Source organism: Electrona antarctica (assembly GCF_951216825.1).
Source record: "Electrona antarctica genome assembly, chromosome: 2".
Taxonomy (NCBI): domain Eukaryota; kingdom Metazoa; phylum Chordata; class Actinopteri; order Myctophiformes; family Myctophidae; genus Electrona; species Electrona antarctica.
In genome coordinates, this window is record NC_136807.1 from 63,859,313 (window position 1) to 63,874,407 (window position 15,095).

Genomic DNA, 15,095 nt, shown 5'->3' on the forward strand with positions numbered 1-15,095 from the left:
TCTCTCTCTCTCTCTGTCTCTCATTAGCAGGCAACAGTGCAGCACTATCTCTCTCTCTCTGTGTTTCTGGCACAACAGCGCCACTTTTGCCCCTACTGCTACTCATAGTCACACACATAGGTTAACAGTTAACACACACACAGGTTAACAGTTTAACACGGACATTGCTGTTCCTTGGAGTGGTTGTGTGACAGGGTCGGTTTTGATGTCTGAAGGTGTTTGAGAAGCTGCTAATTAGGAAATCACCTGCACCTGAGTAATTGGGTAGAGCCTTTAAAAGGCAGGCTGCAGCAGTACAGAGGAGGAGAGCAGTGCACAGAGAGAAGAGAGCTGTGGAGAGGAACAGAGGGCAGAAGGAGCTGGCTGGAAGGAAGGAGAGCGGCCATGAACGGGGGCCAGTGTCGGGGCACCGAGGACAGGGACACCCCAGCCGGGAAACTGGTTGCTTGGCACCAGGCGGGGTGTGCCCTGTCCGCCTGTGGCAGGACCCGTCTGTGGAGGTGCTGGGAGAGGACGCCAGGGGAAGAAGGCCCGAGTGAGAGGACCCAGTGAGAGGTGGCAGACGGTGAAAGAGGGGATGCCGATTCAACGCAGCAGAGGGGCCAAGTTTCGACTAGCCCCTCTTTGAGCTAAGTACCCCTCTATGACCTTGAAGCTTATATTGACTGTGCACTGTGCAATCGAATCAGCGAATGGAATCAGTTTAACCATTTTTAGTTATAGTTTTATCTTTTTATTGTCAGCCTCTACCTGTTTGGCAAAATTGATTCACTGTTTGTTTGGGACACGAACCTCTGGCCGTTTTTTATAATTTGTGCATGCTTTTGTGTTATTTTGACTTCATACTTAAGTTCTTCTTTTCTGTGTGAAATTGTGAGCATTGTGGACCGTAGGCCATTGTAGACAACCAAACTCATGTGAATTATTTTGACCCTTAAGGACCCCGCAGAAGAAATAAAGACGGAAGGCTGCTATTAAGGAATATATGGACTGATTGGACTGATCCCCCCCCCCCCCCCCACCCCAGGAGAAAGAACTGAAAGAACATTGTCTTTACTCCCTTATAAGTGATACAGTACCATTTTCATGTTTAATCATTATTGTGTTTTGCAATAAACCTGTTATTGCGCCCTTGATCTTACTCTGTTTCACTCTGCTCAACCCTGGTAAAAGAACCTGTGTGTCTAATGTATTTTATTCTAAGTGTTTTAAGTGGAGTCCTGGGCTCCACAGCCTCCAGGTGGCGTAGTCGGCTACTTTCCATTGTTATACTTTTTAACCTCGCCACAGTTGCACCACTCAAAAATATGAGCTAACAATAAGTAAGCATTGCTGAGACATGAGGCCAACAGGGAACCTTTCTATAACATTTGTCAGAGTCATTGGTATGACCCAGCCAAGGATTTAACCCCGACTTCTCAATCTTAGGGCAAGCACTCAACCCACAAAACCATTGAGCAGGTAGCTTAAAACATACACACAAGCCTTGCCCTTGATGATAAGGGAGGAGCTTGATGTGCTGAGTGCAAAGCAGGGAGGCACTGGGGCCTTGTGGTTAGTGTCTGCCTTGAGACTGAGAGGCTTGTGTTCAAACCTCAGGCAGGGTCATACCAAGCCATTAACATACATTAACAACAGTTTAGAATTTGGCTTTGAGAAGCAATATATGTTACACAGTAGCAGTGACATTTTATATTAACCAACTTACTTCCCAAAAGAAGAATCTTTGCAGCCACTATGGTCGGTGGCCCTCTCCTATTTGGATATTGGAGTTCAATCCATCCACGGTCACTTTCAAGGTCTGGCATGCAGGTGATCTGCGTTAGAGCTGCCTTTTTGTAAGAAGCTATCATGTCAGTGGTCAAAATAATAAATTGCATACCTGAATATTGGCATTATGAACGTTATAACTACTCCTACAACTCACTTGAAGAAGCCCAGCTACAACACACAGCACTTTTATGCTGTGTATGCTATTAGCATCTGTGATGCTTGAATCTGGCTACCCAATGTAAGGTCACATGGTTGCCAGGTCCTGCAAAAACAAGTACAATCAGCAAGCTGCAATCAGATCTGGCAACCCCATTCCTGAATCTGACTTGAGCCCCATATAAGGAAGTAAAAATGCGGTGTCACAGGCTGCAAAGCACATTCTATTGTAGGCAACAGACATGTCTTTAAAAAGAAAGTACAAGACATTTCTTGATGATTCTACACAGTCATCAACACCTTCAGGAAAAACAGTGAGTATGTGTATTACCTGCCCAGGTGAAAAAGAAATATACTAAAGTATAGTACATTTATTTTATAAATGTATTATTTTCAAAAAATTTAAGTTGTACTTAGTTGCACTAAAGTTGCACTAAAGATACATTTAAACATATTTTAAATATATTTGAATGTACTTTCCCCCCCGAAAAAAATACAATTTAATTACAAATAAAGTACAGCACAGTACACTTTTGCTGGTGTCATTAAGTATATTAAAGTATACTATCATTACATTTATAGTGCATTAACAATACATATCAGGTACTAAATAAATATATAGAGTATATTGCAATTATGCTTAAAACATACTATCAATGTAACAATGTAACAGGAAACAGTATTCAACAATAAAATCATGACTGCAAAATACAACTGTGCAAGTTAATAAAGTGCCAATATGCTGTGCAACATAAGTAACAGAGGACCACTCTGTTACACAGCCAAAAGATAATAGTTCTGTCCATCCTTCTTTGTCTGTGAACTTTTCTGCGAGCGACAAGTGAACTGCCTGCACGCCTCTCCTTTTCTCTCTCTCCCTCTCTCGCGGACGCATGAATGCAATGTTCATGAATCCAAGAAACTGCTGGTGAGGTTCTGCGGAAGTGCATTTTAGATAATGCTATAGGACGATTTGTGGCGGTGATGCGTCACATGACTTGACCTATTCTATGGTATATAAACCGTGCTGCTATAAACCTGCTGCTGCTGAGATGCGGACCTCTTCGCTGGCGCAATCAATCAAATATATATTAATTACATCGATGGGCCCTTACTTACCTATACACATGTAGCCTACTGTATGTTTCCCCCTCTATATAGAAATGACAACATGACAAAATGACAATATATAATGTCGTATTTCGTCTGACTCTGATCAATGAGCCTGGCTCTGGCTGTTACAATAACATGTGGTATTGTATTGGCTCAAAACAAAGTTGGACAGTGTTTTAAATTAGGCTATACAACCCAGACCCAGTGCCCACCGCTAAATGTTGTCTGTTGTTGTTGTGTCAGTGAATGGGATCTTAGGAAAAAGACGCTCAACTTGAGAAATTGTCAAATCTGCTCGCTTTTTTTTCTTCCTTTTTTTTAACAGCGGGAATTGTCTGAGACAGTCCGACTCACTCACGCAGTTGACTTGATTGACACCCGAACAGTAACACGTTGACATGTCATTATTTCCTTAATAAAACAATTATACTCTGGTGCAACGCACAGGTCCTGGGTCTGGTGAGAGCAGGAGTGGACCTGGTGAGACGTAGGAGGGGCCCGGACAGGAGACAACCCACAGAGCCTAGTCCTTCCATGCGCCAGAAGTGTACCTCCCAGCCCTGGCAGAGTAGTTCTGGAGTAGTTCCAACGGATTGTGTGGCCCTGGTTTTACCCTAGTTGGACTGATTGAGGGTAGCTACTAGGACGTAAGTCGGGACTTGATCACCCCGGCTGGGTCGCCTGAGTGAGGGGTATGTTGTTGGTAGACCCGAAACCCCGTTGACCTCAGGATACATCACTGAGGATACGTCCCAGGTGCATCCATGCAATGTATTTTTAGTTATAGTCTAGTTTTATCCGTTACCAAACTGTGTTGGCCGTGCACCCCCTGTTACCGCCTGACCGAGCTGACGCACCCCCAACACCCAGTAGCCTATTGTATTTGTTATTATATGGTCCAAAATTATTTTTATATATACTGTATTCCGTTAATCACACTCTCTGCTGTGTAGCTGAACACACTGTCTGTCTGCTGTGTTCAAGATGTATTGTTCCATCTTGTGTACAGGTACATTGTGTACAGGTCCTTCAGACAATGTAGCAGCATAGATAACATCAAACAGCAAACAAAGGGATAGAATATAGAGTGCAAAAAAATCACACCTGTGTGAAGTGAGGGGCGCTCTTATCATCGTACATCATCACGACGTAACATGTCGATTTGTTCAGACACATATGACGTAAATTCTCCTTTCATTGTCAATGGCAAATGTGACACGAGTTATGATGAAAAGCTGTATATAGGAGCACAAAAAAGAGCACACAGAAAGTAAGAAAAATCACACCTGTGTGAAGTGAGGGGTCCTTTTGGACGACTGGGTCAAATTTGGCACATACCAGTTAATGGCCAAATATAGGCGATGTAGAAAAAGGAGGCTGTCAATGCCTAGTGGGTCAGTTTTGGCACATGCCAAGGTAGGACTGGAAGTACTTTGGCGCCATCAAGTGGTTTGGAGAATAAATTACATTCATTTGAAAAAGCAGGAAGTGGAGATGACAGCACATGGCTCTAGGCTGCCAGTGTAAGACTTACTGCCCAAATCTGAGATTAGTTGTGGTAAAATAAAAATACACACCAGCTAACTTGATGACTCAACTATAGAAATATTGAAGTAGATTACATTTGACCTTACTTTTGTCTGAGATATTTGGCAATGTCTGTTTGGGACAAATTTGACCCATCAGGCACTAGGACATGGCATATCACAATAGAGATAGTAGTAACTGTAATAGTGTAATAGTGAAATAGTGTAATAAGTCTAATTTTGTAATAGTGTAATAGTGTAATAGTGTAATAAGTGCAATAGTGTAATAGCGTAATACATGTAATAGTGTAATAAGTGTAATAGTGTAATAAGTATAATAAGTAATAAGTGTAAAGTGTAATTAGTGTACTAGTGTTATAGAGTAATACGTGTAATAAGTGTAATAGTGTAATTGTTTAATTAGTATAATAGTGTAATATAGTAAATAGTGTAATAGTGTAAATAGTGTAATAACCCTAATAGCCTAATGTGCCACATTTGGCACATACCTAAATGTTTATCTATTGTTTGTGCTAAATGCAAATTGAGTATCTCAACTTAATATAGTATCTGATTGATGGCAGAAACACAAAGAAAGTAGTACATTTGACCTTACTTTTGTCTGAGACATTTGGCAATGTCTGTTTGGGACAAATTTGACCCATCAGGCACTAGGACATGGCATATCACAATAGAGATAGTAGTAACTGTAATAGTGGAATAGTGAAATAGTGTAATAAGTCTAATTCTGTAATAGTGTAATAGTGTAATAGTGTAATAAGTGCAATAGTGTAATACATGTAATAGTGTAATAGTGTAATACGTGTAATAGTGTAATAAGTATAATAAGTAATAAGTGTAAAGTGTAATTAGTGTACTAGTGTTATAGTGTAATACGTGTAATAGTTTAATTAGTATAATAGTGTAATAGTGTAATAACCCTAATAGCCTAATGTGCCACATTTGGCACATACCTAAATGTTTATCTATTGTTTGTGCTAAATGCAAATTGAGTATCTCAACTTAATATAGTATCTTATTGATGGCAGAAACACAAAGACATTTTTTTTTCATCATTAGAAATTAATATATGTGCCATTCTACCGAATTGGTTAAAATTTCAGTCCCACAATGAAAAACAATTTAGTGTTCAGACTTTTCACTTCTAATTAATCACAATACATTAATTGAGATAATGTACAATTTCAACTGTACATCAGTTGAAAGCTGTTTTTCTTGGCAATCTTTTGCCTAGCATTGTAGAGTTAAGCTAAAAAACTAGATACAATTGTCACTACCGAAACAGTCACTACCAAAACAATTAGTCACTAATTAGTGCCATGATTGTTTCGGTAGTGACAAAATTGGATGTTTATGCTTTTTAATGTACTTAATTCTGATTTCTATTTCATCATGTGGTCCAAAATACCAAAACTAAATGTAAAAAGTGTGGCAGAGAGAGACAGAGGGCCCTATTAAGCAAGTGGAATCTAATTACATATAATTTTACAGTTTTTAAGACATGGGGGCGGGTGCAATGTCATATTACAATTATGGGCCAGGTAAGAAGCGCTTTCGACACCCCGTGGTGTGAGCAAAACGGCCTTGAATTAGTCATGGGAGTGTTTAAGGGAGTTTTGAGGCTTACCCAATGAACATGTCCGTACTATTCTCTTTACGACACCAGCTGATGATGCGCCCTTTTCAGCAAGTGGTATTACATTTCTGCAGACTGGCACCATAGACATGACATGACTTTGTCACATTTGGGTTAATTATTCCTATTGCACTGCATGCTGTCACCTTTATGCCTCAAAAGAACAGATCCGCAAGCTGTCACAGCCATGATGTGCATAGCTTGTAGGCCTATGTCTCTATTTTGTTAAGTAACTTGCAGTGTTCATTGGAAAGTCATTACAGCGGCGCAGCCATATGCTAAGGGAGGGAGATATACGCACATCATCACTTCATTTGTTTCTGTTCTAAGCATGAAAAACAGCTGTAAAAATCTTTATTCTAGTTCATTTGATTCATAAATGAATAACTAAGCCTTTGAAATGGCACCTACCTATACCTTTCAGATCGGAATGGAACTGCGAGTAGATACGCAGCATTGGCTGGCAAATTGGCAATCCATGCGTAATGTTCCCAGAATCGTCTAACCCCCGAACATACAAGTTCGTTTGATATTGTTTAATTCGATAAAAATAGAACCATATACCATACAGCGAATGAAAGCAAGATTCCTAAGGAATGTGGGGATTTTTACATTTTAAAAAACGGCTGAGAAATGAGAGAACCATGAGTGTTTATAATATCAAATATTATAAGAATAATATGAAAGACAAACGGGCTGTGAAGAGCTCAGCTCACCATCCCGACAAGGAGGAAATATAGCCTATAGTGCATGCACGTATATGCACTGACTGTTGCACACACGCTCTTTATTTGTTTCTATTGAAAAACACCAGTAAAATAACGTTTATTTTATTTTATTTCATTCGAGTCACGACGAAGGAATGAGTTGAAATGCCATACGTGCGCCATGCGTATTGCTGCGGCCCCAATGTTATGGTCTTCGCTCGTAGCATTTTATTGAAGAAGAATTGAGTCGGGTGTGATACAGCGTATGAAAGCAAACTTCCCAGTGATTATGGAGATGTTTTAATTTTTAAAAAAGGTTTAGAAATGAGCGATATATGACCCTTTATAATCTCAACGAGAAAGCCAGAAAGCTCGCTGCTGCCATGTCTCATAGAAACAAGTAAATAGGTCTATAAACATACTCCCAAAAGAATCGCATATAACAGGGGTCTACAACCTATTTTAAATGAAGTGCCATGTTTTTATTTTCTAGATAGTGAGTCTGCCATATCAAGATTCCTTTTAATGACACCACATTACAATTTCCAGCATATTTTGATTGTCCACAAATATAAAGTTCTTCCTTCTTTTTACATATTTTCTTGCACATTGTTATAATGATCATTATAAATATATATCCCCCTGCAGTCAGAGTTCATTGTTTTAATGAATGAATGTGATGCATTGTGAGCTGGTAGATCTGCTATTTTCAAAAGTAATCTATTTGTGAAAAATGTTATTGAAACATTTAAAAACACAAATCTGTCATGGGGGTCACTGGCTTAGTTGGGCAAATGCATTCATCTGGGGGTCCTTGACATGGGAATGTCGCTGTGTGAGGATCACTGGTTTAAACAACATTAGGAGAAAAGCCCAAATAAGCACTTTAGAAACAAGAAAAGCAACCACAACTACCAATATTTACAAGCAACTTTGCAGAAAAAGAAGCCGCTTATAATAAACAGCAGACATGGCAACACTCCAGCAGCACTCCAGAGCCGCTCAAGTGTAAAATCAAACAGTGCTTTTTGCTTTTAAGACGTGGTCAGACCCAGGCGGAATCGGTATGCGCTGAGTGTTTTTAGGTCAAGGGGCTTAATAGCAAATTAGCGCAAAGCGACATATGGACACTCCCCCAATGCTAAATTATGCAGGAACGTGGTATTCCATATGAGTGAGCGCTCACCACGGCTTCCATAATACGAAAAGGCGCAGAGCGAGGGCGAAATCTGTATTACCGCATGGGTTTTTCGTCTTGCTTAATAGGGCCCTGAGAGTGAGAATGCAGGCAAAGGAGATGGAGAGGTTTCTTCCACACGACCTAGCACCGAAGTGATCAGGCAGTAGTAGTAGTTTAGTAGTAGCTTGAGCAAATGTAAAGCATCTTATGAGTTAATATTTAGCAAAATAGTGAGTGACTATGGCACCGCATTGTAAAGACAATGCTGTGGTCACTACCGAAACAGTGCAGTCACTACCGAAACACTGGTTGTTTTGTCTAAAATCAAAGATAGTGAGTTATCAAACCAATATTTTAAGATCATGATTGGTTAGGTGTATGTGTAATGTCAACTACCAATAATGCTGAAATCAATATAACCAACTGTATACATTTTACAAAGAATATTGCGTTTTGATTACTCTCAATAATTCAACATAAAGAAAATTGTTAAAATTTCAATCTAAAAGTATTTAATTGTGGAACCACCTACCTAAATTCTTAAAAATGGTCTGTACAGGGGGGAATTGAAAACAAACAAGTAACTTTATTCGAAGGTAAAAGTCTATTTTTCGGTAGTGACAAATGTTTGGAGAGGCAAGATATTCCAATACATCATTTACTGGAGACGTCATGTTTTTCTTCTTTTTGAAGATGGAGGGAACATGTTCCCACCGTCCTCCCCGAGCCCAGCGTCCATGTTGACAGGAGAGATAATCAGAGGAGCAGAGTTTCTACCACCATCATTATAACATGGACTGAAGTATGGATATAGTCTCTCAGTGAAGGAGCAGCCAGTGAAAGAGTAGAGATTTACTCTGGTCTCCACATCATAAAAGGAGACCAGACCCTTCTCATAATCCACAAACACTCCCACTTTCTGAAGCTCCTCTCTTACCGGGAGGAGGACAGCAGGGTCAGCATTAGCCTCATACTCATTACCATTCCTCAACCATATCGTCCAGTAACCATCGTTAGGACACAGATAGATGTCTCCCTTCCTGTTGATGGACTCGCTGGCCACTCCTACATCCCAGTCAGTCTTCCCTCCAACCTGGACCTCATAGTAAAACCTTCCTGAGGAGAAGCGTTGTTTTCCTAAGACACTGACAGATGGAAAGAATCTCTCTGTGTTGACTGGGAGATTCTGCCATATGTTTCGAAGACTCACTTGTTTACCATCCCCTGACAGGATGAGTTTGGGATGTGCTGTATCAGGGTCCAGAGTTACATCCACCTCATATTGCTGTATCCTCCTCAGCACAACATCACACAGCTGCTTCTTTATCTCTTGACTGAGTGTCTTCTCCAGCTGAGACACAGCTGTCCTCAGAGTCTCCACATATGAAGACTGATGGACATTGACCTTTGTCCAGTCCTTGGTGGGTGGAGGAGTGTTGATGGATGTGAAGTTCTGGAGGAGGTGGAGGTGGTCTTCAGAGTGTGAGAGCTGTTTCAGTTCAGAGCTTCTCTTCTCCAACTGAGTGATTTCCTGTTGCAGATCTTTGATGAAGCCTTCAGCCGGATTCTCTGTTGTTTTCTGCTTCTCTTCAATCACACCAATGAGTTCAGCCTGGCTTCTCTCAATACAGCTGATCAGAGCAGTGAAGACCTGCACACTGTCTGCTATCACTGTGTCTGCATCTTTCCTGCTGAGCTCTACTGAGCGTTTGACCCCCTGAATCTTCACTCGTCTCTCCTGGATCATCTGCTGGATTTCAGCCTCTGTCTTTGCTTCATATTCTTCTTTCAACTTGTGACTCCTGAACTGATGAACCATCTCAGAAATAAAAGTATTGACATATACTTCTGGTCTCTTATTGAATATCTTTGCACACAGTGGACACTTGCACACATCACTAGTGTCCCAGTAACGTGTGATACAGGCTTTGCAGTAGCTGTGTCCACACGGAGTGGCGACTGGATCAGTGAACACATCCATACAGATGGAACACAGGAAGTGCTCTTCAGACAGCAGACCGCTGTCGGACGCCATTTCTACACCGCTGAGAATAAAAGTGAAAATGGAGGAAGCTGAAGGTTGAAGTGGTGAGAACTAAGTTCTGGTTTGGAGAGAATCACTGCTTCTCTCTAACCTCAGGGAGTGACGGCTGTCCTTTATATAGAGCTCTGATGGATGCTATGTCACATCTTGCTGATGTCACCATGAGTCACGTGTCTATATATCCATATATGGAGTTATTATACATTAGCATGATGTCATCAGCACTAGACGTCTCTGCCGGCTCTGTGTACGAAGCTCCCGATCCACCCAACGCCCAAATATGGAGTTTGTGATGTCAGACTTGAATAGGTCAGTTGGATACGTCGGACAGTTCCATATATGAAGTGCCAATACTCAGTGTGTAACCGTGGCAACCTATCAAATGCCTATATATGGGCATACCGGGTTTGTTTATGGTTATGTCTAAGATATAGGATTTGGTTGGTTAACCAGTGGTTAAAACCTGCGTTGGAGTGTAGAACTATTCTGCGCTCTTCTAGAACCAATGGGAGACTGTCAGTCTCTTCTGGACCAATGGGAGACTGTCAGTCTCTTCTGGACCCAATGGGAGTCTCTTCTAGACCAATGGGTCTAGAACGAGACGAGAACATGAAGAACATAGCAGATCTTATCTAACGAGAACATGAACAACATAGCGGCGGTGGCTCAGGGGTAGAGTGGCTGGATGGTAACCGCAAGGTTGCCAGTTCGAACCCGGGCTCCCCCAGAGTTAATGTCGAAGTGTCCTTGAGCAAGACTCTGAACCCCTAATTGCTCCTGATGTGCTGGTTGGTGCCTTGCATGGTTTCTGCCGCCATGAATGTGTGTGAATGGGTGATTGTAATGCACAATCTATGTAAAAGCCCCTTGGATGGCCTGGGCCGTGGCTCAGCGGTCCAGGCACCTTGGCCGGTAGTCCATGTCTGGCAGTGTGCCGCGGGTTCGACTCCCGATCCTGGCGGCCTTTACTGCATGTCACCCCCCCATCTCTCTCCCCATTTCCTGTCAGCCTACTGTCTGTCCCTCTATAAAACATATAAAATAAAATAAAAGGCGAAAGCCACAAAAAAAAGAAAAAAAAAGCGCCTTGGATAAATGCACCATGTAATTTGTTTGTATAGCAGATCTTATCTGTTATGTTCAGACGGCAACCAAGTATAAAATCATATATATATACAGTATAGTGACGTGACACCCTAAAAACACTGTTTTTTAAAAACCTTAATAACAGGAATAAAAATGATTAACTTTTGTTCTACTCACTCTCATCTTTATGGAAACATATTTTGTTTATTCAGCATTTTGTTGTACTTTTTATGCCTAAAAAAATTGTCATATGGTGTGACATGACAATATATTGTTTATAAAATGAAAATGGAGTACACCTTTCTTAAGTTACTCACTTTATCAAAGTCCTTTATCATAACTAACCTGTGATCCACTATAGTGAAAATGTATTAAATCTGTATATTATTTTTGTAATCAACACTCAATGTGAGGCCCATGTTGTCCGTCTTTCAACATATTTTGTATTTATTGTGACAAAACCTTCTCTAAAATTACACAAATATGTGTGACTCTTCCTGATACTATTTTCTATGGTGTGATTTTTTCACTATTTGGAACGTCACACCAAATTATTTAGTGTCACACCGTATGATCATATCTTCATTTTGTCTATGGGCATGCACTTTTTAAATAACCACTCATACCATTGTGTCTAAAATAATAATAAATAACCATAACTTGCTCAATTTTCAACTGATTTTCAAACGGTTTGGTTTGTTATAAACCTCAGAGACGTCTGCATAATTGCATGCTTTTATATGACGTTCAAAATTAGGCAGATACGCGTCCTGAATCATAGTCACGTTGATAACGTTTTTTAATAAACCAACCTATTTGTAAATCCGTTTTGAGCGAGTTATGAGTATATTTGTCTGAGCTGCCATGGAACATATTGTACTGTAGCACCGCAGCAAAATGGCCACCGGGTGAACTACGTCAGAGACTCCGCCTTGAGCCATCTAGATATATAGATGTAGCAGAGTGGCTCACAACCTCAGCCTGATGCCTTAAATGTCTAATATCTCCCCTGTGTCCATAGGAATATCCCTTTGGTCTAGTGGTTAATACTTCTGGCAGCAGAGTTTGCTGCCAGAAGACTCCCATAATAAGATACGACTCTTTTCTGACCAGATTTGCTGGAGCTTGGTTTAGCTTCCGAAGAGGAATCCAAAGAGGAACTGGAGGGGTCGGGAGGAGGAGCGGCGGTAGACTTATCGGTATTATTTTCAGGTGGGTCTGCATGTTTGTCGTGCTGGCCGTGTAAGGTTTCACAGCACGACATTGTTTGCAAATCACGTTTGTCTTGTCCAGCGTCCTGTCTTTCTTATAGAATCCAAAGTATTTCCAAACATAAGACTTAAACTTTGCAGGTGCATTAAAAATCGCCTCTTCGCTGCTGCTCGCGCGGACCGCCTCCTCCATGTTAACTTTAGTTTGTTGTACAAGTGGTAGTAGAACTGTGCCTCACGGCTTCCGTCCATGTTCAAAACAAATCGCGAAATAGTGATGGTACATTCAATGCGCCTGGGAAACACAGGATAGGGTGAAATTTAGCATGAAAAAACGGTGCAACCACAGATTTTACCGATGCAAGCACTCTGCGAACGATGCATCGATATTTCACCCGTCAATTGTATCCGATACACAGTGAATGAACCGATGCACTCGCATCGCGCAAGTCTGTATCGATGTATCGATACATATCGATTATTTTCCACATGCCTAGTAAAACTGTGACAGGCACTCGTCCCTCCTCCCCGTCTGACAGAGACACCGACCCTTCCAACATGAAAGGCCCAAAACACGCTTCTGTCTCCTCCCTGACAGCCGCGACTGTCTCGGGAGTAGACTGAGGCACAGAACGTACAAAAGCTACACCTTTTGTTTTTGTGTCCTTTTGTTGCCTGGGCGGCGCTTTTGGACACCGGGAGACCAAGTGGCCTACTTCATGTCAATAGAAACAAGCACGGTTGTCTGACACTCCACTAGTGCCCCTTTGTGGACTGTTCGTTTTTGAACCTTTGTCCCTGTGCAGTTTCTGCTTGTCAAAAAGACCACTCGACTCACGGCGCCCAGAAGTACCGCCCGCTCGGTGTGTTAGCTCAAACTCATCAGCCCTAATAGATGCTTTAGCCACTGATTCAACCTTCTGTTCTTCGAGATACACAACAATACGTTCTGGTATACATGCCTTGAACTCTTCCAACAACATGAGCTCACTGAGCTGCTCGACAGTCTGTACATTGCTCGCTTTACACCACCTATAAAATAGCGTGGCCTTCTCACGGCCGAACTCCACATAAGTTTGAGTAGCAGACTTCTCAGCGAATCTAAATTTCTGCCGATAATGCTCCGGCACTTTTTCGAATCCACTGAGAATAGCAGCCTTCACTCACCATATCATAATCCAAGCTCTCATCAACTGATAGCGCGGGATATCCTGGGCTCTCCCTGTCAATTTACATTGGAGTAATAGACTCTTTTGGCCAATTAACTGCTTTAAGTTAAAGGAGCATTCAGTGATTTGGAAAAAAAACCCGGTCCACCCGGTAACAAGATGTGCACATGCACACGCTCTACAGTGGGGGAAGTACAACAGACCAACAGCACGTGCACCAAAGCCCGCCCCACTCGATCATGATTGGAGGAAGGCCCCTCTCATCCTGATTGGATGAAGACTTTGCCACCCAAAGCCCAAACCGAAACTAGGGTTTTTTGACCCCAGGGGTTAACTGGGGACAGGGAGGAACTCCTTATATGGTCAGCACACTTTATAGTAGGGAGGATTATCCATAAAATAAGAACAAATAAGTGATATTTGAATTAAGTGAAATCACTGAATATACCTTTAAGCTGAACTTGAGATGGAGACCCCCCGGACTCACCATCTCCCGACCCGTTAAGGGCGTCGTCCACACTGCCATTAGCCTCTGTCATAGTGAGGTCCTCCTCTGTGTCACCGTGTGCACTCATCTTGATGACACCACGCTTAGTCAACTCTTTCACCACAGCAGCAAACACTTTATCCTTCTTCCTGGTGCCTTGCGGGAAAGGAACGTGATATCTTTTAGCCACGGAGTATAACTTCCAATAATCACACTGTTCTAACTCGCTAAGCTTCAGGATATCCGGGTAACCCTTCATTTTACGGTACGGTAATTACCTGGTAGTTACCTGGTAATTACCGTACCGTAAAAGGAAGGGTTACCGATATCCGTACAAGAACGGATCAGAATCAGAATCAGAGGCCATAACATCGCAACGAAGTCTTATACTCAAGCCAAAGTGAGCAACGCACTTACCATCGGCAGCAGCATACACCGACCCGCATAGGTCTGCTACCAAAAACAAAAGTAGCCAACCAAAACACAACACACCAACTGAACAAAAAAAACCTTTTGTTTTGTTTTTTAAAGACTGGACGAGGTCCCAATTATGTTACAACTCATATTGTACGGATATAACTAAACTTTGCTGTTTCATAGCTTTGCTTATTTACTGAATCAACCCTCCGCAAAGGGGTTATAACAAACAGGTCTGGTAATTGTGATTTAACACACACCGATTATATTACTCAAACGTTCATAGCCTCGACGTTGCAATAATGCTTGCAAACAATCACTTGATTTTGGCCATTTTATTACTATTATCTCATAACACACTCATACACGTTTGATTGATTGATTGATTGAAGAATTTATTAACAGTTTGCAGAATTACAGTACATTTCAAGCACAAACTCAATACAAAAGCTGTTAACTGTGAGTGGACGACCCAATTAAGCATTACACTTGTTTCCAATAGGGTCCACCATGTTCAAATCATCAAAACATTTAGAGACGTACAAATAGACACTTCTATAGACAGAACA

The 15,095-nt window shown here is 41.5% G+C and overlaps 1 protein-coding gene across 1 annotated transcript; it reads right to left on the reverse strand.

Moving 5' to 3' along the window:
* Positions 1–273: 273 nt before the first annotated feature.
* LOC306934494 (ret finger protein-like 1) lies at positions 274–14,368 on the reverse strand (the record flags this gene model as incomplete). The annotated part of the gene is made up of 4 exons (XM_079517074.1): positions 274–503; positions 8,827–9,616; positions 10,040–10,149; positions 14,110–14,368. The coding sequence occupies 4 exons, from the start codon at positions 14,366–14,368 to the stop codon at positions 274–276; spliced, it is 1,389 nt and encodes a 462-aa protein (XP_079373200.1).
* Positions 14,369–15,095: the final 727 nt, after the last annotated feature.